Source organism: Streptopelia decaocto (assembly GCF_964273445.1).
Source record: "Streptopelia decaocto genome assembly, chromosome: 11".
In the NCBI taxonomy this organism is placed as follows: domain Eukaryota; kingdom Metazoa; phylum Chordata; class Aves; order Columbiformes; family Columbidae; genus Streptopelia; species Streptopelia decaocto.
In genome coordinates this window covers 13,005,125-13,032,457 of record NC_138666.1, presented here as the reverse complement: position 1 = coordinate 13,032,457, position 27,333 = coordinate 13,005,125, and the positions used below count along the sequence as shown (strand labels likewise).

Genomic DNA, 27,333 nt, shown 5'->3' with positions numbered 1-27,333 from the left:
GGACCAGGAGCCCCAGCTCTCCCGCATCCCCACAGCACTGCTCCCCTTGCAGAGATAACCCCCTTCGATCAGGAGGATGAGCTGGATGGCTATGAGTCCGAGGCTGACTTAGATACCGGCGAGAAGGAGTGGTGGGTCCGTGGGGAGGCTGGCGGGGGGATGTGGGAGGGCGGGAGGGAGGTGCAGGATGAGCTCCCTGACTGTGGCACGCTGTCCCTGCAGGGCAGGAGCGCGGGTGCTCAGCTGGCTGGCGCAGGGCTTCGAGAGGATGGTGCCGCAGCCGGAGGTGCTGAAAAAGCCGGAGGTGAGCACTGCCAGGCTCGGGGAAACCAGGTGGCAGAGGTGATAGAGGAGTGGGGTCCCCATCCTCCCACACACCCTGGATGGGGCTTTGGGGAGGAAAACCCCAGGGGAATTCAGCAAAGTAAAAGAGAGACCTTGGGGTGCCATCCTGGTGCTCCCTGACCTGACGGTATGCTGGGGGATCCTCCATTTAGGACTCACTGGTGCCACCAACACCAAGGTCTGGCTTTAATGGTCCTCGTCAATGAAATGGTGCTGAAACCACAGTGAAGGGTGTGTGAGCTGTCCATGTGGGTCCCCCTGAAGAGTGGGACATGCACACCCAGGGTGGTGTAGGGCCACAGATGGTGCTTTGCCACATGTGTCCATCCCTTTGTCCCTCTGCAGCCAGAGCCAAAGGAGCAGAAGTGCGAAGCCACAATGGGAGGTGAGCAATTCCCCTTTCCCGGGTGGCACTTTCAGAAGGGACACTGCCTTTAAGAACCTGGGTGCAGGCATCAGCGCTGGGGCTGCCCTCCATCCCTGTGCCCCATGGTATCAACTGTGCTGAGACGGGTGGGCACACCGCATCCTGGCATCACAGCACTGCCCCTACACCACATCTGTCCCCAGACCACCCGTGTCCCCATCCCAGACTGCATCCCTCAGGGAGAAGCTGCCAGGGAGGTCTCCCAAGCCTGTCCTTGCTTGCTCCCCTTCCTCAACAATTTATAAAATCACCACTGCATTACCTGTTCCCTTTCTCCTTCTGAATAAACCTGAGCAGGCACAAAAGGGACTAAAACCCAGGCAAAGGCAAAAAGCAGCATTTCAGCCACCCAGAGCACACCGGGAGCAGTGGAGCCGGCAGCAGCCAAGGGGCAGCCAGAGCCGGCGGCCACCCTCATCCCTCAGTCCCTGGCTGGGGACGGCAGCAGGTAACCATGGTGGCAACTCCTGCATGGGTACCGTGGCCAGAGGGATGGCTGCTGTGGGAGCAAAGGCTCCGGCAGCTGGGTCTGACAGTGGTTTCTGGTCACCAGGATGTTTGCCTGGTTTGTCCAGGGGCTGGAGAAGGTGATGCCGCAACCGGTGACCAGGGAGAAGCAGGATGCACAGGTACGCTGTCTGCTGGGCAGGTAAAGGGTGCATGAGCACCATGTCCCCAGCCAGGAGGGTGTCTCCTGCTATGCAGATGCCACCAAATCAGTGCCAGCATGTGCTGTGCTTAGGGCTGTCACCCAGCTCCTTCAAAAATCAAATCCCCGCAACCTGCTTAGCTGCTGAAAACCAGGATTTGGACTCTAAACATTGAGAGTGCCCATAGCGTGTTTTCTTTGCTGTCTCCTTGCCTTTCTGTGCAGTATCAGGTGGTGTCCAGGCCCTGGCATCTCACCCAGCTGCAGTCCAGCTCTAAGGAGAAGCAGCAGCAGCAGATTTATGTGCTCTCCTGTCGTTCCTTTGCACCCAGGCGAGCTCATTGACGTGCTCCTGCCCTTCCCCATCTATGTGTGGGGATGCTCATGCCCACAGCCAAGCCATCTGACATACCCTTAGAAATCACATGTGGTATTTAGGGTAAAAGGACTATGTTTACTGAAAATTGGGCATTTAGGGTAAAAATTTAGATTTACTGAAAGTAGGAAATTGTTTCACGTTTCCCTTTTCCTCCATGCAGGGAGTGGCTGCAGCAACCTCGAGTCCTGTGGAAGAAAGTAAGTAATTGCTCCATCTCACCATGCCATTTAACTTGCCTGAGGTCAGACAGTGGTTATTGGGAAGAGGGGCCACTGGTGGCTTTTATTCCCTGGTCTGCCGTGGGTGCCTGGTGGGGAGCCCCTGAAATCCCCCAGGGAAGCCACGAGAGGCTGTTGCAGCTTGAGAAGTGGGAGCGGATCTGGGGTTGTGGCCTGGGCTTGGTAAAACTCAGCCCATGGGAGTCTCTCTGAGTCCAGCATCCCATATCCTCAGGTCCCGGGTTTTGAGGTTAGCGCTGACATCAAGGTCTGTCCTTGAGCTGTGCCGGAGGATGTTTGCCAAACTGATGGGATTTGATCAAAGAATGACAAGGGAATTCAAACCTGACCCCTTCATCACCCCCTTTGGCACATTTGCTGTTGAGCCAAAGGGTGTTTGCTGAACCTGGTCTAGGAAGGTACTCCAGGAAAACAAAATCCTGGGATTTGGTGTGTTCAATGTGAGTCTGTATGTTTGTAGGAGAGCATTTCAGGGTTCACGCTGCTGCTTGCCTGCCTGTGGAGGGGAGCAAGCACCAGCTCTGCAGGCAGCCAGGCTTGGCTCCCCATGCCAGCCACGTTGCGGGATGCTGAGCAAAACGGGGCTCCTGGCTGGGAGCCACGGCTGCTTCCACAGCTGCATGGGGCAGGAGGGATGTCAGGCAGCCCCGTACAAGTGCTGCCCCCAGGGAGGAGCCGTTGGTCAGGCCATGGGACCCGCCACAGAACACAGAGGCTGTTTATTCCTCCAGGGACACGTGGGAGGATGCTCCCGCCAAGGCAGCAGACACTTGGTGGGATCTCAGAGTGGGAAATCCTGCAGGAGGGCATTTCTCCACAAGTTTGTACAAACTGGAGACCTGAGCACTGCTGTGGACCTCGGAAAAAGGCAAAATGAGCGGGATGCTTCTGCATGCGTGGGGCATTCACAGCCTTTGTGGGTGGCTGGCTTGTGTTACAGATGTTTGGTGCTTTGAGGCATCTCAAGGTCACTTAATCTGCCCAAGGAAGGGAGCAATTGGGTTGAGCAAGAGATCTGCTCTGGCACCAAACTGCCAGCACGCTCATTAATGTTTTCCTTCTCCTTTTGTTTCAGGGGGCAAAGGGGCTTAGTGCCTCTGAAACAAATGGAAAACGAAGACCGTGGTGAGCCAGCCTTTCCCATAACCAAACGAGACCAACCTGAGGAGAAAGCACAGCTGGGGAGGAAAAGAGAAGGGCAACCTACAGATTGTCTCTAGCTGTTTCCCAGCCGGGACAACAGGGACCCCAGGCTGTGTGTCCCTGCTCCCAGGGCTGTCCCATCCCAGCTCCCTCTTGGCTCCAGGAACTGGAGCTATTGGTTTTGCAGGATGATGTCTGTGAGATGAGAGCTTTTATAAGAGGGTAGAAAAGCATCACTCAGGACACCTTGGAGGCAGAAAGCCTCTTGCCTCCCCTGACCCTCTCAAACTCCCACTGGCATCTGAATATTCCCCCCTGAGACCCACAGATGTATCCCACAGGCTTATTTTAGGTGACTTCTTTCTCCCAGGTGTAATGTTATAAATCTCTTTAAGCTCTTGTCAGCTTCTCATTGCTTTTCTTCCATTAACTGAGTGTTTTCTCCCAGCAAGTGGAAAGGGCTCTGGTTTGCAGCAGCAAATGCAGGGTGAGGTTATTCTCTAGGCAAATAGGTAGGAGTTAATGGTTCAAAGCTTTTGCCTGGTCTCTCCTCATAGGAGAATTTACCCCAAACTCTTCTCACCCCCAACTATGGCAGCTTCCTCGCAAAGCTCACAGCTCCTGGCATGCAGCAGAAGCCGCAACAGCAGGAGTGTCCTGGCAGGGAAGGGACTTTGGGGATCTCTCCAGCCTGGAGGGTGCGGGCAGGCCGGGCTGGATGGGGTGAGAGCCCCTGCACCCCAGGTTTTAATACAGACCTTAGAGCCACAGAATGGTTTAGGTTAAGTGGGACCTTCAAAGATAATCCAGTTCAACCCCTCTGCCATGGGCAAGGACACCTTCCCCTGGACCAGGTTGCTCAAAGCCCCTTCCAGCCTGACCTTCAACACATGCAATGACAGGGCATCCACAGCTTCTCTGGGCAGCCTGTTCCACTTTCTCATCACTCTTATCATACAACATTTCCTCCTTATGTCCAATCTAAATATGCCTTCTTTCAGTTTAAAACCGTTGCCCCTTGTTTTATCTCTACAGGCCCTGGTAAAAAGTCTTTCTCCGTCTTTCATACAAACCTCCTTGACACATAGAAAGGCCACGACAAGGTCTCCCACTGTCTTATTGCATTTCTTTAGGATGATGTAGGCAGATGTAACTACGAGTCATGAGCCAAGCAACCAGCCTGAGCCCCATCCTCTGTGTTTATAATGAACCCCGCTGGTACCAGGCTACAGTTTTAGTATTTGCCACATTTTCATATAACGTATCCAAAAGTTGTGATGTATTTTAAAAGCCACCTCACTGATGTCCTACATTTTAATTAATGGAGATGTAGAGGCAGTGAATTAAAGGCAGCATGGGCATCATGGGTGTGTTTCCTGCCTTTCTGTAGTCAAATTTGCATGTTTCCTATCAGCTTCACTGTGGACATGTAAGTTTTGTTGTCAGGCAGACTTCAAAATAAACTGTTTTTACAGTACACAGATGCGCTTCCTCCTCATGTTTCTTTGGTCTGTGGAGTGGTGGGGTGGGAACCCCCGGGACACAGAGCGAGTCAGACCTGTGCTCTTTGCTTTGGAGCTGCTCTCGCAGCATTCCCGGTAACCCATCGTGGGTTTTCCCCCAATGATGCTGGGAAACTGGGCCACGTGGGATGCTTCCTACACTGTACCCAGTGGAGTGTTTAGAGCGGATGTGATGTGGTACTTGGGGTGTTCCAACGTGGGCTCTGCATTGAATCTTGCTCTGCAAAGCCAAGGTCCCTGGGCTATGCTAGTGCAGTGTTTTGCTCAGGGTTCACAAGGGGAAAGGCTTTGGGCTCTACCCATGTCTGCTTCTGTTTGCAAGGAAAGTCAAAATGTGGCCTGGAGACGGGACACATCACCTGTTGGTGGAGGCTGCTGTGTGTGTAGGGAAGCCAACAGACATTTGCATGCAAAGGGTTATAGTTTTCCTAGGGCTTTGGACACACTTGGCACAAAATGGTGTATTTTCTCCCTTCTTGCAAAAGAGCCCAAGGCATCTGTCCGGCACAGCTCAGGGTAATGGGCCTGTACAGGTCTGAGAGGTGCTTCAGTCCCAGCATGTGGCAACACCTCTGCATCAAGCAGCTGAAATGTGGGATTTTCCCTGGCTTCTCAAAAATGTGCTGCTCTCGCTTCATCACCTCCCTTTCCCCATTTCTATTTCAGTTCACATTGTCCCCGGGGAACCCGAAGAGACCGACCTCATCCTGGAAGAGATCACTGATGAGTGGATTAACAAAGCCACCTGCGAGATGATGGCCTGGGGTCGTGAGGCTGAGCTGGTGACAGATGCTTGTCTCCTTCCCCCCATCCAGGAGGAACCTCAGGAAGAAGAAACCAGGCAGGAAAAGGGAGATGCCGTGGATGGGCAGCTCTGTAGGCTCTCTGGCCACTAGTGTGGTGGCCACAGGAGGGGATGAGCACATCCCTGGGGGTCCCTCCTTGATAGAGCTGGCAGCAGGCAGCCAAGGTGCCTGTTTCCAAAAAAGAGGGCACCAGAAGGACCCAAAAAGTGTTTGAGCAAACAGCCTTTCCTTCTGGTGTTGAGATTTGGGTTGGGGCAGGCAGTGGCAGAGCCACGGATGCAGTGCTTCGTGTTGCCTGCAGAGGACAGCTGAAGGATGCTCTGCTTAGGCTTCCTGTAAGTAGATTTTTATTCCTAAGGCAAGAGGGCTTGGACCTCATTTCCATCAACTGCGCATCCGACTTTCATCATATTTGGAAATGGTAGTCTTCTCTATGCAGTTCTTCCTATGTCTTCCAAAAGAAAGCCTTGCTGAGGTCCTCCTGAGGGCTGGGCAATGTGTTCAGAGCTGGAAGCAGGCTGCGTTGCAGCAGGGGGATGAGAGGTGTCCAAAGGGTTTGGCAGCTCCCCAAAACGCTCCCTGAGCCCAGCACATGTGCAGAGAAGGGTGTACACAGCAGTCCCCACCTCTGACAGGGGTGATGCACGACTGGACTAAGCCCAAGCGATGCCCAGAGCCACCTTCACTCAACAGAGCTCTCTTCTGCTCAGGAAGAAAACACTCGACATGTTATAAAAATATTTTTCAGATTTTTTTCCCCTTAGTATATGAGCCTAAGAAGCTGTGGGCGGCAAGCACATCCTATTCTGGAGGCTGGATTTCATTAGCAGGGAGGTTTTGGTCAAAATCAGCAATAGTGACCCCTAAACACCTCCTCTCCCCATGGTACAGGGGGAATTTGAAGGCTCAAGGACTCTGGTTTTGTGTTCCCAAACTTTTTCCCATTCTTCTTCTTGAGGCTGCAGACGTTAATGGGCTGTGAAACAGCATATGCTGAATGTGCCGAAGCATGTTCCTCCGCAAAGTGTTGGCTGGGGGATGGAGGCAGAGCACCTCTGGCCAAAGGGGATGCAGAGCCAAGCAGTGCTCCTATCATGAGGTTCAGATGTACTTTTTGGATTTCCCCTAAGGAGTTTCTCCTCCCCAGGCTGTGGCTGTGCTCCCTGAGTGCTGCCGAGGAGGAGGAAGAGGAAAAGGCGGAGGAGGGGGAGGAAGAGGAGGAGGAGAAGGCGGCGGAGGAGAGTACAGGGTGAGTGGCTCCTGTTGCCTTTATGGCTTTGCTGGAAACGAGCGTGAACACAGTTGTTGTTTCAGCTGCATTCACAAGCCGGAGGGGCTGAAACACCCGTGGATGAGCGAGCTCCTCCTGGCAGAGCCGGGCTGCCCAGCCTGCTGCCTGGGAGGGACGAGCTACGGAGGGATGCGTTTGGGAGGGATGTGTTCAGGAGGGACGCGCTAGGGAAGGATGCGCCAGGGAGGGTTGTGTTTGGGAGGGATGCATTAAGGAGGGATGTGTTTGGGAGGGATGCATTAAGGAGGGATGTGTTTGGGAGGAACACGTTAAGGAGGGATGCGTTTGGGAGCGATGCTTTCACTAACCGGTTCACCCCAGGGCTCGCTGCTGACGCGGTTCCTGGTGACACCGGCTCCATCTCCATCGTGGCCGCCCGTAGCAACCGCAGCCCCGGCCATCCCTTCCCTCAGCCAGGCAGGAGCTCCGGCTTGTGCCTTCACAGGGAGCTGCGAGCAGCCGGCTCCTGGACGTGGTCCACGTTATTTAAAGCCATATCCATTAATTCAGGGCAGCTGGGATTGTTATGAGTATTTCAGAGCTGAATTTAAAGACAGGATTATGCATTGTACCTGCAAATACCACTTAATACAAGTAGGTACAATTTTACTGGTTTTTGTGTTGTAGGAAATATCCGAGTTATCGTCAGCTGTTATCGGTGGTGACTTTGATCTAGATGGTATCAGAAAAATATTTCCGCTTGGTTTAGTGGTTTTCTCTGATTTCACATGAGATAAACATTTAGGGAGTTACTACCTAGTGCTACAATATTAGTCTCTGTTAATTCCTCTGAAGTAGCTAGATTTTCAGGAAGAAGCTGAAAACACATGACTATTCAGTGTTAAACCCATATTTTATTATTCCATCAAAATTTATTCCTGGAACTCCACTAGAAAAACTTGAGCTTCAGTTGTAGTGTGAATGAGATGCTGCTCCATCCTTCAATGTGTTTGTCTGTTTATGGGAAAAGAGCAACAGTGACAGATTTTCCAGATTAGGATGGAAAGATTTGTGATTGATTTGAAGGGAACCTAATTTAAAAAAAAAAAAAAAAAAAGTAAGGGAGGTGGAATTATTAAAAATATTTTTAAAAGACCTTGGAAAATAACAGGATTTTAAGACATGGAGATGAAAGATAAGAAGCAGCCACTGCTTGTTGCATTAACCTTCTGTCTCAGGACCTGCCAAGGATGCAGAAAGATGCTTTTTCAATTTTCATGCGTTTAGCTGTCTTAAAATTTTTCATTATACCCAATCCCCGCTTTGTGTCTCTTGCCAGAAAAGAGCAAATAGGGAGATAAGTGCACAGAACAACATGATTAGGCTTTTTTTTTTTACTTTCAGTTATAAAGTTATATTCAACCGATAAAATTGATCTTGTGAGCACCCTTTGTCAGAACGGCAGAGTTGGGTTCTCTGCATGTTGCTGAAGGAAAATGAGAATTATGTATCCTGGTGATGTCTTGCAGAAGAAAACATGGGATTCAGATGGTGCTTGTGGGGCAGCCCTCCCTGGAAATTAGGCTCTTGGCTTTTTATTTGGCAAATTTTAATCATATGAGAAATTTTTATGCGCAGTGGCAGAAACATACTGCCTGTATCTTTCTGCATATGCATTTTTTGTGTATGCACATGCAATGCCCTGCATTATTTATGCACCTCTCACCTGGTCTCCCATGTAGTATTTTTTCCAAGTGCCTTCTAATCTAAGGAGCAATTTCTTTTGTACTGCTGCTGTATTAAACTCAGATTTCTGTGCTATCGTTTGCCTGTAAATGTGGTTTGCAGCACAGCTGGAGGAGCAGTGCTTCCCGAAAATGGGAGAGCTGTGCATCACCCTATTGACATGATGTCCCCCCTGTTGACATGTTGCCCCCTGTCCACAATGTGTGCAACCTCAGGAAGGGCTCCTGTCTCTGATCTGTCCCATCCAGAGTCCCATCACCTTGTCTCACCGTTGACGAGGGTGTGGATGGTCTCTACTTCGCAGAGGAGGCTCTCAGGTTTGAGCAGCTGGAAGAAGCTGAGATAAGTGATCTGGAAGGTGCTTTTGTACAGGTACAGCATTGCTCACTGCTTGGGCTCAGCTCTGCAGTGAGCTCTCACTGCCCTGTGCATGCTGGGGGGGCTCAGAGCTTGTCCGGGGGAACACAGTGCCCTGGTGAGGAACAGGGACTGGGATGGACACTGGGGATGTTGCCCACTGAGATGTCCCCATCTCTGAACATCTCCAGAGCTGTGCACCAAGGGGTGCTTTTACCCAAAAATACTGGCACTGAACAACCAGCTGAGAGGCTGATGGATAGTCAGGGAATATCAAGCTGTGAAGTCCGCTCTTTTCCTGACACAGCAGGTATTTTACTCCTTAAAATGGCTTTTTTTTTTTTTGGTTTGAAGGTGGAAGAGGAAACGGCTGAAGCTGCTGAGACTGATGCTGAAGGTATGATAATATAGCAGTGTAATGTGAAATTAGGAGAAACCGAAGCAGGTAACATTATGCTCAGTGAGGGCCAAGTGCAGCTTCTCCCTCCCCGCGGGCTGGGAGCAGGACTCTGAGATTTCTGCAGCGCGGGGCTGCGTGGGCAGGCAGGGCTTCTCACTGGCTTAAAGCATCCCGTGGGAACGGCGCGATGGCAATAGTGTCATCAGCTGGAGCCAGCTCTGAAAGGCTGCTGCTCACGCAGTACTTAGTCTTGTTGATTAAGCAACCTCTAATGTGAAATAAGAGTTTCTTCTTCAGCTGAAGAATGTAGAGGGGATAAAAAGGATTTTCTTTACCACTTTGCTCAGTTTAGGAAATAACCGGTGGCATAAAGCGCATTTTAATAAAACCTTTTAGGAGGTAACAGGTTGGTAATAAAACTTAAGTGCTGAGCTCCCAGTGCAGCCTGAGCGAGCAAAAGCGGGTCCTGGTGTAACTCCACTGATGTCAGGGAGTTGCACAAGAGATGGTTTAACCTGTGCCCTGGTACAGGCTGGAGATTTCTCTGCTCATGCAGCCCTGCAGAGCGCCCTGGTCTCACAGAGATGCTAGAAAAGCACACGGTAGGATGCTCACCGCTGCTGTCCTGCACTACGGACATCCGTGAGCGGCACCAAAACCCCAGCAGCACTGACACAACCACCCCGTCTCAAACCACTCTGTGTTTTATTGCAGCTTCCGATGCCTTGTCCTTTGCTTGAAGCACCTAGGCGCCTAGCAGCATGGCCGCGCGCGCCCGAGACGTCGAGCTAGATCGGCTGGTGCATGACAAGCCGCTGGACGGCGGGGACGCCTCCCCTCCCGGCCACGGCGCGCTAGAGCAGCTCCCCAATGTCCCCAGCTACCGAGCCACCGCTGCCTGCCGCACCCCTGTCCTTGTCACCAGCAAGCCAAAGGCTGGAGTTGTCAACCCCAATTTTTGCAATGAGGAGCAATCCCTGCTAGGTATTAGAGACATCGGCTTTGACGATGGGCTTGCATTGCTTGGTGGTGGGGAGGCAGGGCAAAGGGGTTACCCCTGGAGTAGTTGCTTTTAGGAAGAAAAATCAATAAATAAAAGCTCACTTCATGTTGCAGCACAGAGGCTGGGGAACAAAATTCATGTTTTTTTCTGCTTCCACCTGATCACTATGTGCCTTTCCAGCTAACCCCTAGAGAGCGTTTGCCAATATCCGTATGTTATACGCTATATGTTCTGACCTGTTTGGCCAAAAACTCTTCCTAAGGACCCACAGGCAGAGGGTTAAATATCTGCTGCACACACAGTTTCCTCCTCAGCATTCGTGCAACCCACTCATACTAAGAGGACGGTAAGATGAAGGTTTGCAGTTCACCATTTTCTGCCTTTTAACCCAGAAGTACAAGTTATGTCTCTGGAGCTTTGCTTTGGTTTTAACCAACAAGCCAAATTCTGCTGCTTTTTCTTGCACGCAATGGGATTTTAATTTTGCGATCCAAACAGGCCTTTTCTTGGTGACTTGATCAAGCCACACTCTGATCCACTGGTCCTACATCAGATGTGTGAAAATCCCTGTTAGAAGAAATTCCACAGGAACAAATTCATTTGGTTATATAGCTAAGAAAAGAGATTACACTTCCCAGCCCAGCTGGTGGGGTGTGTAGCCTAAATGACCCTCAGCACCCTTGGGCAACTGGCATCTTTCCTTACCCACTATAAACATCCAGCCTTCCCGCTTCAAACCTGGCTTGTGCAGGAAGCAGCTGTTACCTCTGCAAAAGAGAGAAGCTGTAAGTCCTTATTTAAATAGTGCATTATTCTGCATGAAAAGTAAGTGCTGCTGTAATCTGGAGCTTGCATGATCCATATGTTTTTGTTCAGAACACCCAGGAGATTTTCTAGACTCTGACAGGCAGGTCTGCAGCTGGAAATCCTGGGTTCCTGCATAACACCTGCAGCTGGTAATTAATCCTTGTCTCCATCATTTTCTAAACCCAGCACTTGCAGGGAGTAGTTACAATCACTGCATGCTGGGAAAGCAGAAGGGAAGCAGGTGGCACTTCTTACAGTGTTAAAAACTGGGGGGGGGGGGGAAAAAGGGAGAAATAAATGCTCCAAACTGTTGAGAGAAAGAAGTGAATAGAAGGAAAAGGAGAGTCCTTCCAGCATGCTCTGGGGTTTGGTGGCAGCTCCGTGGAGGCGATGGGGCTTTTGGGGCTTGATCCCGGCTGCAGGCTGGGCCCTGCACCCCTCTCACCTGCAATTATTCTCCTTCTCCACGGGCCAGGTAATTACCCCACCCTGGGCAGCAAGGATGCGGATGGCAGAGGTGATGCGGTGGAGGACGGTACCCACTTACCAGTGCCCAGCACTCCCAACGCGCTGGCAGTGCCTGGTGTGGCACCGGCAACCCCCAGGTACGGCTCTGCCCAGGCGGCGTTCCCAGCTCCCAGGGGCTCTCACCCCTCTGACCGTGCTGGTACAGGAAAATGCACACAACCAGATGGAGCAACCCCTTTCGGGCAGATTTGGACAGGGTGATATCTTTAGCTTTTACTTGATTGACATGCACTCAACTAGCTATGTGTCTCTTGGGTTGCTTCATATTGTAGGAGATACTGTTTAAAGTCTTGATACACCAGTGGAAAAAAATCCCATTCGAGGGTCCAAGTTATGTACTCACTGCTCTGCAATTCACTCTTTGTCTCAGAGGTTTAAGGTGTTACAGAGCCAGCTGAGAGCCAGGTGGTGTCCCTTGTACCTTCCCTTTTTTTTCCCAGATTTTGCTTTTTTGCTCCACCATACCAGCACTGCATTTTGCTTGCCTGCTTCTCGAGTGCAGTGGTGTGACAGTGCAGCCCTGGGGATAAGCACACAGCGGTGCCCACCCCCTGTGCACCTTGCCAGGTGCCCACAATGGGTTGCAAAGTGGGGCGGGTGGCTGCATGCCCGTGCAGCCACGGGCTCAGTGTTGCCCAGGGAGAAATACAATCAGAGAACAGTTTGGGTTGGAAGGGACCTTCAAAGCTCATCCAGTCGAACCCCTGCCATGAGCAGGGACATCTTCACCAGATCAGTTTGCTCAGAGCCTCGTCCAGCCTGGCTTGCGATGTCTTTAGGGATGGGGCATCCACCACTTCTCTGGGCAACCTGGGCCAGTATTTTACCACTCCCATGGTAAAAAATAGGGCTTTATCGGCAAATGAGCAGGGTGCGTTCCTCCCATTGACCTCGGGCAGCACCAAAAATGAGCAGAAAATTGACCATGGCAGGAGAAGGGGAAGTGGAAAACAGACCTGGGAGGAGGAGGAGGAGGGAGAGAAGCTGGCTGAGGATGGGAGACAAGCTGAGCCTCAGTTGTTGTGTTTGTGTCCACAGGAGGAAGCTGCTGGCCCCAGCAGATGCTCTGGCCGAGGGACTGGTGGTTCAGTCACCCACCCGAGGGCTGCTGGGCTGGGACAAGGAGCAGAGGGAAAGGTGCGTGGGGGGACTATGGACAAGCTGAGCTCCTAGGGGGTCCACCAAGATCCTGGGGCTTGGGAGGAAATCACAACAATCCCAGAAGTTCTGGGATAACAAATGGAGAGGGAGCCATGGCCACAGCAAGGCTTGCACTGTGTAATGAGTAATGTACCTGCTTTCCAGAAATAACAATCATGATGCTCCCTGGAGCAGAAACTGCTCTCTCGTTTTTCCTGTATCCATGTAGAAATATTCTCCTTACGACTAGGTTTAACCACAGAGAAGATGCACCTTAGGTTTGTGTATGTTATAGCATGATAGGGACACTTTGTTCTTACTGATTATAGAGAAAACCTTTTTCTTCTACCAAGGACATGGGCAGAAGCTGTGCTGTATGCACCCTGGGTCCTGGCTTCCCTGCAGCCCCAGGGCACGGCCTCTAAGCCAGCTGTCCCCCTGGGACGTCAAGACTTAGGGAGGGTCTGTACCTCCACGTGGTGCAGGATTTTGCTTTCTTCCCGGGCAGAAATCATTGTGCCAATTATCACAATGAACCAACCTGGAGCAATGGCAAATGAGCTTGGTTTTGTTCTCAGTCATGCTAGGTAAAGCAGCCTGATCTGAATCAAACCTAGATTTAATAAAGAGGCTGCAAAAAGGTGATAATGCTTATAAATTCAGGGGCCTAGTACACATTTTCACCACATAGTTCTTCCAAAAATCTTCTTCTCCCGAGTACATACAATCAAGCCAGGGATCTTGATGCTTCTCACATCCCTCTGAGGGCACCTCACACCCCAGGGCAAGGGTTAGGCTCAGGCTGGCCCTGCTTGATGGTATTTTACTGAAACCACCTTAACTTGTGTTCTTGTGATTACACAATAGCCAAATAAATATGGGTAAATCCCAATTCAGGATTCTGTAGGTTAAAAAATGGGTCGTGAACCTGCCCTTGGGCTTTCCTATCTGCATGATCTCCTCACAGCCTGCCCGAGCGCATCGGGTCAGCCACGAGCGTGAGCAGCACCGTTATCAACAACCGACTCCAGGAGCTGGTGAAGCTCTTCAAAGAGAGGACCGAGAAGGTGAAGGAGAAGCTGACTGACCCTGATGTCACCTCGGATGACGAGAGCCCTACGGCATGTGAGTTCGAGTTGGGCTGGGAGTGTTGAACTGCTGGGTGCCCACACACGCTGTGTTTTCAGGGAGATAGCTGCTTTACTAATAATTTAAAGATCTTAAATTGAAGTCAGATTTTCTGCCCTTTAAAATAACTGTGTGGCTTCTCCCAGCCCCGGCCAAGGCAGTGCCTGCGGCAGCACCAGTGCCTCCCCCGGCAGCAGAGCCAGAGGGGGACAAGCCGGGAGGGGACGAGCACTACTGCGAGATGCTGTGCTGCACCTTCAAGTACCGGCCCTGGCTGGACCGCCTGAAAAACTACCAGTTCCCCAGCAGCATCGACCCGCTCACCAGTGAGTGATGGAGCAGAGTGACACACGTGGGCTGGGGGCAAGCTGGTGGGGCTGGGGGAGAGGGGGTAAGGAGGGGAGGAGATGTAAGAGATGTGACCTTGTAGAGAAGAGAGGATGAGTAAGGAAGGATCAACTTGGCTTACACCTGTCTACTAAAAAAAAACCCAGAGTTTTAGATTTCCCTGCAATGCACGGGCTTTCCGAAATACTTCCCGACAGCTGTGGGTGTCAGGAGCCTGACCAGGCAGGGAAGGGGTAGCCGCCTTCTGCTTTTCAGACTTTTAAGTGGGCAAACACTGTCCCTGTGGTGTGGACACCCCAAATAAAAATAAAATTCACAAAAGAAAAATGCACTGTCTGTTGGACACCCCACAGGAAGCCAGCTCCTTCCTTAGTCCTGGTTACTTCACAGCCATTTTGAAGCTGCCGGGCTGGGGCAGCCAGCAGTGGGCTCAGCACAGCCTCAGCGGGGAGAAAAGCAAAGCAAGAAATTCAGTGTTGTGGGAGCAAAGCAAGAGCAAACCTAGTTGAGTCAGCAAAGTTAGAAGAGGCTTTCTGATCAAAATCAATGTGCTCTGCAACTGGTGGTATTCACTTTGCGTCTAGAGCCCAGCTCACTTGCAGTTAAATGTTCTCGATACGAGACCTCCTGCAGGTTTCCTCTGTGTGTCCAGGGCAGGTCAGGGGATGAAAACACCTTTGCATGGTGGATTCACCCAGATGAGGCACATGTGCCTGGCTAATCATGGTTCTGTTCCCTGTGCACAGACCTGATGTACGTGCTGTGGCTGTTCTTCGTTGTCATGGCCTGGAACTGGAACTGCTGGTTGATCCCCGTCCGCTGGGCTTTCCCCTACCAGACACCGGGAAACATCCACTGCTGGCTGCTCATGGACTACCTCTGTGACCTCATCTATCTGCTGGACATCCTCGTCTTTCAGACCCGGCTGCAGTTTGTTCAGGGGGGAGACATAATAGTGAGTGGCGGCACATCATGTCCCATTGCTGGGGACCAGCTGCAGGGACTCCTATCCCCACCACCCCGAGTGGCACGGATGGTGCTGGTCACTGAGCTCTGAATCCCACCACAGCTGTGGCCATCAGGGCTGTGTCCACTCTTGAAGGACTGCAAGCATCTCTCCTGCCATGTAGTAGATAAACCAGCAGTCTTTTTGGCTGGCCAAACATATGGATTTTCCCCCCTAAAGTCAATACTAACGCATCTAGAAAACATTTTGTCCATGACCGCCCTGTTCCTGGGTAGGGATGCTCAGTGGGTGCTGATCCATGGCGCAATCCTGCTGGTGGTGCGGTGAGGTACACACTGACCAGCCTCGGCACAGCCATACACTGCTGAACGTGAGCTGATGGCGTAATAAACTCTGGGTTTAATTTTCAGGAGCATAGGTAGGCAGAATGCATGAACAATGTAACAAAAGCAATTGCAATCTGAATGCATAGATCATGCACCTGAGATAAGTGAAAGCCCTTGATTTCATTTCCATATCCAATCAAATAAGCTGTGAAAAATAAAACCTTGAGGGTACAGCATTCCCATGGCCCACGCAAATGCTCAGACAGGGAGGTTTCTCCCGTAAGCTCTGACTTTTGTGGTGCTGGCACTGCGATGTGCTTTGTCTTGGGTGCAAAGCGAGCGCAGGATGTCCCCAGATAGGATGGAAAGATGGCATATGGCCAGGTCTTCTCCTGCTCCTCTTGCTCTGCTCCCCTTTCCAGGCATGAAGGAACCATCTTCCCTGTTGCAGAAGAGGAAAGCCAGGTAGGACTGTGTTGGCCTTGACTTTCCTTTCTGCAAGTGATGATCACTCTTCCTTTCTCTCTCCCCCTCCTATTCCCAACCAGACCGATAAAAAGGCCATGAAAGAGAACTACTTGCGATCACAACGCTTTAAGGTTTGACATAATTTTATTTATTAATCTGAATCTTTAATCTGAACCACGGCTTGCAGCTCCACCTCACCACGCCTGCAGGTGCCCACAGAGGTTTCTCTCTTTGTGCGGGTTTCAGATGGATGTGGTCTGCCTCCTGCCCCTGGATTTCTTCTACTTCAAAGTTGGTGTCAACCCACTCCTGCGTTTTCCTCGCTGTCTGAAGGTGAGTTGGAGCTTACAGAATCAGGCAGAACACCAGTTGCAGTGGATGTGAAGGGGTTCCGCACTGGTCAGGGTAAGCTACAGCTTGCCAGACTTATCAATGATGACAAGAGGATTGAAAAATAGATGGGAAGACAAAGGCTTTGCAGGGCTGTTGATCAAACACTTCATTTCAATCCCAAAACACACTCGTGTTTGAGTAGAAGGGCACTTATAGATGGAGGCAAACCTGTCTGTGGCAGGGGGCTGCAGGGGGGACACAGAGGGGGACTGGGGGTTCATGGGGATGTCACGGGAAGCTGGAGCACGCTGCTTTCCTTCTCCTCCCAGTACATGGCCTTCTTCGAGTTCAACAACCGCCTGGAGGCCATCCTGAGCAAGGCCTACATCTACAGGTGAGTGGGAGGGAGGGAGCGGAGAGTTGCTGTTCGTTGCTGGGGAAGAAGGTTCACTTGGGTGTGCACTCGTTCTTGGTTTCTGGTGTATTTTCTCACTGTCTCTGGACTGGCTGACATGGGCATTTTCTCATGCAGGTGGGATGTGGGGGTCCTGGAGCCCGTGTGGGTAGGATCACCCCTCTCCAGCTCAGAGGGGATGGGGGTACTGGTGGTGAAGAGGAGTCACCAGTAGATAAACTGCGTTTTTGGGCACTTGTGGAGCCACACGGCTGTAGGAGGGAGCAGTGGGGGCCGCATTTTTGTGTTCTCTGTGGTTCCTGAATCGGCAGGACATGCATGGTCAGCACTGGGCTCATCGCTTCAAAGCACCTTGTGATACAGGGGGGAATCTGATGTGTTTCTCCCAGCAGGCACCGTATCACCTCCCTTCCCGCTCTCTCTTCTTTATTTCTTTTTTTCACAGAGTGATTCGAACCACTGCCTATTTACTGTACAGCTTGCACGTGAACTCCTGCCTCTACTACTGGGCATCAGCCTACGAGGGACTGGGCTCTACCACCTGGGTCTATGATGGGGAAGGAAACAGGTACAAACGAGGGCATGAGTTCTCACAGAGCGCAGCTCGCTGTGATGAGCTGGAGCACGGGGGAGGAGTTATGGTGCAGCTGGGTTCATAAAAACCCTGAAATAGGGACAGAAACAATGTGATGTGCAGTAATATATGGTGCTGCAGGATGAAAGGGCTGCATCTGGGCGGAGGTGGAAGGTGATGGCAGGTTGAAGAGGCTGAAAAACTGGGAAGCTGGTGCTGGGAAACAAGGAAACAGCCCCTGTCTGAGCAGGATGACAGTGTGAGCCCTGTTTCTGTTCATGTTGACCTGCTGCCAGGTCAGGATGGAGACTCAAAGCTGTGTGTCCTGGGTGCCATGTATCAGGACCCTTGGACCAGCCCAGCACCCTCATTCCCAGGGTGTGAGATGAGAACAGTGGCCACTCCGTCCTCTCAGTCCCCTCACTGTGGCATTTCCAGGATACACGTGTTAAATGTTCGTTGCACTGTCGGTGATGGATGCCGCAGGGGGAGCACTCGGCTCATGAGCTGAATGCTGCCTCGTAGCTCCCATACCTGCACATTGTAGAACATGTGCAAAACAAAACACTGAGTAACAATTCATTTAGCACCCTTTTTTTTCCTCCGATTAATTCTTACGGTGTAAATGTTGCTGAAAATAAATTGCTGGTTTATGTTAGTGGTTCTGAAAGAAGCAGAAAATGGGAGTAGCCAGAGCAGCTGAGTTTCCTGCATGGAGGTTTCTGGGGGGTCCCTACATCGCTCTGCTCCTGTAGCATCTCCAGAAGGACCTGCAAGTGTGGTGGGGACTCTGCAGCCCCTTAATTTTCACTTCATCACCTGTAATTACTCTCAGTGGTCTTTGGCTTGCTGTGGCTAGAGGACGTGAGCTCAGTGCTGAGCGTGAAACAGGCCTTCACGCCAGAAACGCCTTCAAAGCTGCCTCTGCTTCTCCTCCCAGCTACATCCGTTGCTACTACTGGGCAGTCAAAACCCTCATCACCATTGGGGGTTTACCAGATCCCAAGACTCTGTTCGAGATCGTCTTCCAGCTGCTGAACTACTTCACGGGTGTCTTCGCTTTCTCTGTCATGATTGGGCAGGTGAGCAGGAGTCACGGGGGGTTCCAGCCTCAGGTGGGGAAGGTTTCGGTGGGGTTGATCCACAGGTTTGCATCTCCAGGTTTGTTTTCCCTGTGCAAGGACCTGCTCAGCATCAGTGGAAGACAATGTATTTGCCGGATGCTGTTAGGACTCAGCGTACCAGCTCTAGACTGCTTAATCTGTGTGATGGATAAGGGGCAGCACTTAAAACATCTCTTCCACCTCTTCTTCCCCTTCAGATGAGAGACGTGGTTGGCGCCGCGACTGCAGGGCAAACTTACTATCGGAGCTGCATGGACAGTACCATTAAATACATGAACTTCTACAAAATCCCTAAAACTGTTCAGAACCGGGTGAAAACATGGTACGAGTACACGTGGCATTCACAAGGCATGCTAGGTGAGATCCAACTGCTCTGAGGATCAAGACTTGCATTGCGTGTGTTTTACTGTGGTTGCTTTGCAGAGCTGAAACATTACAAATAGCAGTACAGTTTTGGGGTGGGAGGTGGCTTATTTTACTCTTTGCTATACAGGCTTGTTTGCCCACCCATAGAGTATATAGATTGCCACTGTATCACTGCACCCTGGTGACCCAGCATCACACACAGTGCACAGAGCTCAGCATCCCACCCGCCTGTCCCTGAGAAGAGGGCAGGGACTGGCAATTGCTGGCCAGAGTGTGTCCAACAGCAAACCCACTGGCTCACCCTGCCAGTAAATCATCACACAGGACCTCTGTGCCTTCTCTCCTGGGCAAGAAAGATGCTCACTTGACCTTCACCGTCTGTCTCTGGGAGTCCCCAGGGCAGTGATAATGCAAAGGGTGGTTCTCCACCTGCTGACTTTAGACCTGCAGGTTGCTGGGTAGGCAGAGGCTGCAGGAGACCCTTCTGGGCAAGCTGGCTCCTGCCCTCTGCCACCAAAACGTGGGCTGCTTTCCCACTGCCATGCCCAGGACACACACTCAGATCCAGTGCTGCAAACAGCAAGTTTTCTGCTGTGTCTCACAGATGAGTCGGAGCTGCTGGTGCAGCTGCCAGACAAGATGAGGCTGGACATCGCCATCGATGTGAACTACAACATCGTGAGCAAAGTGGCCCTCTTCCAGGTACCCCCTGCAGCACAGGTGCTGGACGGCAGAGCCTGGCGTGCGGGCACAGACTAACGGTGCTGTTGGCTTTGTTTCGACTCAGGGTTGTGACAGGCAGATGATCTTCGACATGCTGAAGCGGCTCAGATCGGTGGTCTACCTGCCTAATGACTATGTGTGTAAGAAGGTAATGAGACGCTCGAGTGCCCTCCCATCCCTGGTGTCACGGCTGGGCTGTGCAGGGCACTAGGAGCAATGCACAGTGGGGAAAGCCAGGCCTGGCCCATCACCGTGGCATCGAGCCACTTCAAAGGTAGGGAGTTCAGAGCAAAAACATCCTCAGTTGCAGCTGGTCCTGTGCAAAGACTGAGCTCTTCTGCTGCAGCCACCAACAACAGGAGAGCAGGGCAGAGCCTGCCGAGCTGAAGGAGACTTTGGGATGCTCAGATGAGGATGCTCGGGAGTGAGCACCAACAGGACTAAGTGTATTGAGAGGTGGTAGTATGATCACGGGGGTTTCCAGCAAGATGCAGGTCAGGGCACCCATAAGGTCTCCCCGTTTCTGGGCACCCCGCACAGCACCCATCTTCACTGCAGGGAGAAATCGGCCGCGAGATGTACATTATCCAGGCGGGACAAGTGCAGGTGCTGGGGGGACCCGACGGCAAAACTGTGCTGGTGACTCTGAAAGCTGGGTCTGTGTTTGGGGAAATCAGGTGAGTGAAGCATCGCCAGGGAGTGTGGAAATACACCTCAGGGACTCTGGGCAAGGAGGGTGGGAGGTGAGGAGATCAGCAGCACTGTAATTAATCTTTGTGATTGAGAGCCACGAACACTGAGCAACCACACAAATCTGCTGCACTGATCTGCTGCACAAATTACAGCCTTTTTCCTGGAGCTTTTCCACTACTTTTGTCATTGTGCTGTTTTCTGCCTGGGGAGCTAGTGACAGTAAGCAGAAGTATATGGAATGATAGGAAAATTAATGAGAAAAGATGTTTCACTACAACAGCCCCCCAGCCATCAGTCTGCCCATTTCATGGACATGTAAAGTCCTGTACCAATTCATAACACAGTGGCGGAGTTTGCATCCCTACAATCCAGCAGACACTAGACTGGTGTAAAATGCAATATTTAGACCTTCAAAGAGGTAAATAACTTTTATATAGGACTCCATGCCATCATTTCCCAGCATTATTTTAAAAATGGGCTTATAAAATTTAATTGGGGGTGAAAAATAAGCTCTGAGTCCTCTGAAAGAGAGAGATGAGGGGACAGGATAGGAAAAGGGAGATTTTAAATTACAGATGTTGTGCTGAGCTCATTGATAACAGCGTTAACGTCTTGCCGTGTCTCTTGCAGCTTGCTGGCAGCAGGAGGGGGAAATCGCCGAACAGCAAACGTCGTAGCTCATGGCTTTGCTAACCTCTTCATTTTGGATAAAAAGGACTTGAATGAGATTTTGGTGCATTATCCGGAGTCTCAGAAGCTGCTGCGTAAGAAGGCGAAGTGCGTGTCAGGCTGCTGCTTTCTAGCTTGTGGGGTTTTAAAAAAAGCCAAGTACGGATTTCAAGATCACAGGGGAGATTTCTCTCTGTGCCAAGCACTGGGAAAGCTCCTGCTGCACTCGCCAGGCATTGGGCACAGTCGGAGAGGAGAGGAGAGGAGAGGAGAGGAGAGGAGAGGAGAGGAGAGGAGAGGAGAGGAGAGGAGAGGAGAGGAGAGGAGAGGAGAGGAGAGGAGAGGAGAGGAGAGGAGAGGAGAGGAGAGGAGGAGAGTGAGGCTGGAGCTGCTGCTCTTTGGCAAAGGGGGCCTGTCCCTCTCCATGGGCTGGAGGGGCCCAAACCCAGCCTTGTCCTGCCACAAAGCTGCAGCGTTGAAAGTGGATGCAAATCTGAAACAAATATGGCCAAACTGCATTCATTTAAAAACTGATTAAAATACTCACTTTAGTTTTTAGCATTACTTAGACTTGTTATTCTGCCCTTCCTAAAATGTAAAAAATCCCTGTCCTTTCAAAGTCTGCTTTTTCTATATTACAAAATCCAGCCAATATAACATGTTCCCAGACTGAAATAATCTCTCCATTTCCTTGCTGTAGGAAAATGCTGAAAAGCAACAATAAACCCAAAGATGAGAAAGGAGCACCTGGAGACACACTGATCATCCCCCCGAAAGCTGACACCCCAAAGCTCTTCCAGGCTGCCCTGGCTGCCACGGGGAGGATGGGGGGCAAGGGGCCGCTGGCGCAGCTCCGGTGGCGCCTGAAGGAGCTGAAGGCGATGCAGGAGACGCAGGTCAGTGCAGGGAGGATGGCAATTCGGCTTTACTTTGTCAGGTGCCACGGTGCTGCTCTCCCCAACCAGCTCCACACACTGCTATTAAGATACCTTGAAAGAGCGAGCTCGGGTCATTGGGGTCTGACCTAGTGTGGGCAGACAGGAAGGGGCAGTCCAGCATCTTACACGTGGCTTTGGGAGAATGTCATTATCCCACAGGGGTTTGTTTTGCGACACAAAAGGAAATACATTGACTTTTTGCCCAGTTGTGCTAAGCCCAAGTCTAGTTCCTAGCTGCGCTACAGCCACAGACAAACATCTCTTCCATGCTGCAGAGACAGAGCCACTCATAATTAATCGATGTGCTGGCAGGACAAAGGGTGATGCTGGCATCCAGCATTCACAGAGCAGTCAATACTTGCAGAGCTCTCACAGAGTGGTTGGGGCAGAGACCCTCACAGCAGACACGCTGTCCTGCCAGCTGTGCGGGCACTGCAGTGAAACCATCTTCACTTTTTGTCATTAGCAAGTGAAAAAGAAAGTGGCACTGCTTTTTTTTTTATTTTTTTTATTTCCAAGTGTCTCTGCTGAACTCTTAAAAAATGCTTGTATCACCATGTAGACTTTGTTTTTACACTTCCCAGCGTGGAGCTATGCAGAGTATCGCATCTGTATGTGTAAAAGGAGGTGAAAGAGCGGCTGATTGGGAGCGCGCGGTGGCCTTGAGGCTGGGTAAATAACCAGGGAGACGCTGAGTGTAACTGCATTTCTACAGCCCTTCACAGAAGCATGACGAGGCTTCACACAATGTGCTGCTTGACACTAACAAATATCCAGTTAAAGGCAGCAGTGAAGCTGCCTTTTGTTATTCTGTCCTTCCTAAGGTGTGTTCCATATAGTAGTGTCAACAAAACTTGTCACTGGAGGGTGCACGAGTTAGGAGGTAACCACACTAATGGGGGTTGCGGGACTCCATTAGAAGGATGTCCCTCTCCATGGCACAGCCATAGGTGAGGTTTCTGAGGCTCCTCTCTACAGGAGGCTTCAGGACAGGGCAGTCTGGGGCTGCCCCCTCACAACAACACTTCTGCCAAGCTTTTGCCAGGATCTACCCGTCCAGATGCTCCAGGAGCATGACAAGAGCTAGTGCAGGAGGTGCGAGGAAGGTTCGCTGCTCGGTGCATCTCTATGCACTTCTCTTGAGATGTGCAGGGCGTAACCCAGCTGCCCTTGTCACAAGGGTCATCTTGGCAGCAAGCTGACATCCTGATGGTGAGGTCTGGGGTGGTGAAACACCCACCTGCCTTGCACAGCGCAGATGTTGGGGGTAGTGGACAAGGGTCTTCTAAGGTGTTGGGCTTTTTTTTGATCGCAGGGTTCCAGTTTCAGTCCAGACCCACCAAAATCACCAGTGCACCGGAGATCTCCTGTCACCTCCCACAAAGCGCCCACTCACCTGGGAGAAGAAATATTCTCAAAATCATCTGATAGCTTAGTGACCATTCGTGTGATTTCTACGGCACAAGAGGATGAAGAAATCCTTGCTGCTGAGATTTCAGAGAAAGAGGAAGAAGAAAAAGAAGAGAAATAAAAATCAGGCAGGTCCTGGAGCAGGAGTAGGAGTCAAGCAAACACCTGGGGTAGAAGCTTTTTGTCATTAAAGATTTTCATGCAGCGACTGTAGGCTTTGCTAGGTGCTGCGGGTAGGATCTGCCTTTATTTTCTGCCTAGACCTTCACCCGCTGTTGATAAAGCCCTCTGACATATGACCCAGAACCATACAAGGTTTCCATGCTCTGGAGATCTATTTTTATTGAGCGTCTTTATGAACATTCCCGCTAAACCTCAGGCCAGTCCTCTTGTTTCAAAATCCAGCCTTACGGAGAAGGAACCCTGAAGAAATTGCTTTTTATGGCTCTGGATGGTTAATGAGTGTTCAGATAAAGCGTGAAGAGTTATTCACCTCTGACAGCTGAGTCACCACTTGGCCAGGAACAACCAGAAAAAGAAAAAAAAAGGTTTCTCTGTTGGGCTCAAGGTTGCCAGCAGCAGCTGGAGAGTGATTCATCCAAAAAAGATGTGGACTATGCCCACAAGCCTATCACAGACCAAATCATACTGTCACAAGGAGGCCGAGGTCCGTTCTGGTGTTCACAGATGGCAAGATGTTCAAGGGTCCCTGTGTGTTGCCAAGACCATCCTGGGTTTGCTGCTGGAAAGAGGAGTTCCTGCCGGCTGCCCACCCCGGGGAGGTGGTGGGCTCTCCATCACTGGTGGCTGTTACAGAGAGATTTGATGAACATCTTTCAGTGACGGAAAAGCACAATCCTGGATGAGATGTTCCTCGAGATCCCTTCCAGCCCTGGGTTTCCATGGGTGCACCAACCTGCTGCTGCTGGAGGGATAAACTGAGAGCAGGACCAGAGAAACCGTGTTGCTTTCCAGCTGGGACAGGAAAGAGAAGTGTAGTAAGTGCTATCCTCTTCCAGCCAGTGTTTCAGAGTCAGACCAGAGCCCATAGCATGCAAACAAGTGTGCACAAGCATGCAGGAGGTCCCTGTGCTCATTGCTGGACTTCAGTGGCCTGCCACATTTCCATCCTCTTTTGGTCACTTGGTTGGCTCTGGGCCTTGTTTCCATGGAGAGGTCACTCTGGACTTGCTCATCACTGCACCAGGGTGCTTGTGAAGGTGCTGGATGGGAAGGTGAATGCCTGGTCAGCAGCCAACACGCCCAGCTGGTGGCTCAAGGCGTCAGATCTTCCACCAGCACCACCAGTTCCTCACCTTCCTCACACCTTGCACCAACGAGAGCTTAGTGGGTGAGATGGTGCTGGGTTTGGCTGTTCAGGTCTCCATGGCACTGCTGGCTCCACTGAGAGGAGCCAGTTTCCATCCTCTGGAGGAAAAGCTGGGGCAGGTTCTGCTGCAGGGAGCAGCCCTGGAGCCGCGGCTGAGGGATTTTTCAGGTGTTCAGCAAATCCTGTGAGCAGTGCTGCAGGTTCCACAGCTCTGGCTGTTCATGATGGGTGGGTGATCCCTCTTCCCATCAGCAGCCTGGGGCTGATCTTCACCTCCTAAAATGTCTTCTTATTTTATTGCATTTTTTTCCCCTCTCTGGCAAAATAGGTGGTTTTCTGTGATGGAAAAAGGTAGGATACATATTAGTGTTAATTAACAGTGGCTTTCTCTCTTTTAAACAAATTTAATGAGCTCCAATATACCACAGGAGGGTCTGAAGCCACCACTGCCCATAACATTGCAGGGGAATACCTGGGCTCACCCAAGCCTTCCTAAAGGTTTCTTGTCCTCAGTCATTTGCAAGGAGTTCCGTGCAGGGTGGAAGGTTTCAGTAGGGAGCGCAAAGTATTTTTTGCTTCCACTAGATAAATATTTATATAAGCAAAGTAGGAAACGTGCAAAAGTCAAGCTAGGGTTCTGATTTGCTGCTATGATTTGACACAGTTTAGAAAAAAACGTTTAAATAAATCGTGGGCTATAATGGCTTTCATAATTCACTACATCTACAATAAACACCACGTAGATTACCATTTGTTTGCTGTGGATTTATTTCAAAATTCCAGTTGCTTTCTGTCTTTTTGCTCACTGCTGCACCAATGGAGCCGGTAAATCCCCACGTGTGCTTCACAGATTTTCCAATAAACTTTTTAGAGGCTCACAGGTCACGTAATACTAGTAATAGAATTGTTATATTTTTTTAATCACCAGAAGAAGGGGAAAAAACTTTCTTAAATGGCAAATACTTGTGTGAAAATCTTAATTTTCAAGTTGCAGCATTAGATTGTGGTGGATACATAACTGGTAATTCTGGAACTGCGGGGAAATGTGAAGTTATCCTCCTCTTTGATCTGTTTATGGCTTTAATTCTTTAGGGAGATTATTTTCCAGGCAATAATTAAGGTCAAGGTAGGGTTGGGTTTACAGGCTGGGTTGGAGAGTTGAGCTCAGATCTGTTTGCTGTGCAGGACTATTTAAAAATCACAGGTAGATGAAGGAGATGGGCAGCTCGTTTAGTGCCTCTTGGTTTGGGGATTACCATAAACTGGCTTTCTACTGAACTTTGTAATTCCATTCTTTCTCCAGTTTTGCTGCATTTGCAATGGGCTTCCTTTGTACTGGGTCCTGTGAAATATCTTGCAGCTCTTATCACAGGTCTGTTCTTTCCACTGCCCTTGTGACGTTCTTGATGGATTTGGTAACGCTCCATGTACCTTTACTGCATTTCTTATTAGCTTTTGCACATTCCGCTTTGATGTGTTGGATAGATCTGATATAAGATCCTCTAATAATATTAATGCAGTATTTGGGGGATCTTGCCGTGCAATTACTCATTGCCAGTCCAACACCTTGGAAATTCTGCATTGCAGTCTTCCTCCTGACTTATATTTCTGATTAAGGGATTTCTCAGAGGTCCATAGTCATAGAAACCAGGTCTTCTTGCCTTGATATTTTAGCTGTTTCTGCTTTTGAGTGAAAAAAGTGGAATAGATAATTGCTAAAGGAAGAAGCAGAGCTTGCTGTTGTTGGATCTGTATTAACACATTAGGTTTTGTCTTACTATCACAAGTAGCATCTTTACCGGAGGCTTTATATATACTGTTTTAATATATATAAATACTTTTATATGTATATATCCACTTTTTATACTGGAAGTGTATTCATATTCCTTGTGGAATACTGAAATAAACTTCTGTATGAAGTTGGAGAAGACAAATGTCTCTGGTAAAAAAATCCACTTACAAAAGGAATAATATAACCAACCATAAACATCTGACTGTGAAGGAAGTTGTTTTCCTCTGAATAGAAACAGGGCAGGTAGCTTCTCTGTATTTATAGTCAGAGCAATCTTTTAAAAAGATTAAATGCAGTTGCAGGTTAATCACTGATAAGGCTATAATGAAAGTAAAAACAAATAAGCAGGTTTGGGGATTAGATTCAGGTCTAGAAAGAAATTGCATGATAAATGGAAATCCCTGTTAAATGGTTTTAATTCAAAAGCTTGAAATAAAATTAAGCACTTTAACCTTGAAACCTGGAGACCTTAACCAGGACATGCTCCTAATTCTGGGAACAGTCTGTAAACCACTTTTTCTGCCTATATAGATTTTTTTTTCCGTTGTGTAGATCTAATTTGAGTCATGTTTGCAATTAAATCCCCCTGAAACCCTTTTACCTTCCTCTAAAATGAAGCTAATACAAGTTTGGTTTCTCTGTCCTGGGCACACAACTCTTTTTATGTGCAATAATGGTCCCACGGGAGTTAGCACCCTCAAAAAAAAGCCAGACCACTATTTGGGAAGGGGTCACACAGAGGTATACAAGCCAATGGGTGCCCACACCAGCATTTATTAACAGCAGCTTAGGCTTAGCTCAGGCTGGATGACATTTTTCCATTTCTCATTCTTTCCTCATGTATTCATTCTTATTTTGGGACAAAACTTTCCAACTTTGGTTCATATGCTAGGGTGAATGTCTTAGGGAGATCTGAGCAATAGCCAGCAAGTTGGGTTTGAGTCATCGAAAGAAGTAAAACCTAGGTACTTATTTCATGCATTTTCTTCTGCTTTGAGAGGTCACT

General features: G+C 50.1%; 1 protein-coding gene across 1 annotated transcript in view; it reads left to right on the top strand.

The window, feature by feature from the left end:
* CNGB1 (cyclic nucleotide gated channel subunit beta 1) overlaps window positions 1-26,365 on the top strand; it is a 28,460-nt gene extending 2,095 nt beyond the window's left edge. The window contains exons 6-32 of the mRNA XM_082062620.1: window positions 53-131; window positions 223-304; window positions 691-730; window positions 1,070-1,220; window positions 1,326-1,401; window positions 1,961-1,997; window positions 5,372-5,546; window positions 6,659-6,760; window positions 8,737-8,860; window positions 9,200-9,242; window positions 11,531-11,660; window positions 12,622-12,720; window positions 13,691-13,848; window positions 13,998-14,177; window positions 14,946-15,154; window positions 16,041-16,091; window positions 16,207-16,293; window positions 16,623-16,687; window positions 17,154-17,276; window positions 18,223-18,364; window positions 18,604-18,763; window positions 19,377-19,474; window positions 19,560-19,643; window positions 20,054-20,172; window positions 20,819-20,965; window positions 21,558-21,753; window positions 23,111-26,365. Of these exons, the coding sequence (XP_081918746.1) occupies window positions 53-131; window positions 223-304; window positions 691-730; window positions 1,070-1,220; window positions 1,326-1,401; window positions 1,961-1,997; window positions 5,372-5,546; window positions 6,659-6,760; window positions 8,737-8,860; window positions 9,200-9,242; window positions 11,531-11,660; window positions 12,622-12,720; window positions 13,691-13,848; window positions 13,998-14,177; window positions 14,946-15,154; window positions 16,041-16,091; window positions 16,207-16,293; window positions 16,623-16,687; window positions 17,154-17,276; window positions 18,223-18,364; window positions 18,604-18,763; window positions 19,377-19,474; window positions 19,560-19,643; window positions 20,054-20,172; window positions 20,819-20,965; window positions 21,558-21,753; window positions 23,111-23,326 (3,173 nt within the window). The 3' untranslated portion in view covers window positions 23,327-26,365. The remainder of the gene's footprint in view (window positions 1-52; window positions 132-222; window positions 305-690; window positions 731-1,069; window positions 1,221-1,325; window positions 1,402-1,960; window positions 1,998-5,371; window positions 5,547-6,658; window positions 6,761-8,736; window positions 8,861-9,199; window positions 9,243-11,530; window positions 11,661-12,621; window positions 12,721-13,690; window positions 13,849-13,997; window positions 14,178-14,945; window positions 15,155-16,040; window positions 16,092-16,206; window positions 16,294-16,622; window positions 16,688-17,153; window positions 17,277-18,222; window positions 18,365-18,603; window positions 18,764-19,376; window positions 19,475-19,559; window positions 19,644-20,053; window positions 20,173-20,818; window positions 20,966-21,557; window positions 21,754-23,110) is intronic.
* The last annotated feature ends 968 nt before the right edge of the window (window positions 26,366-27,333 follow it).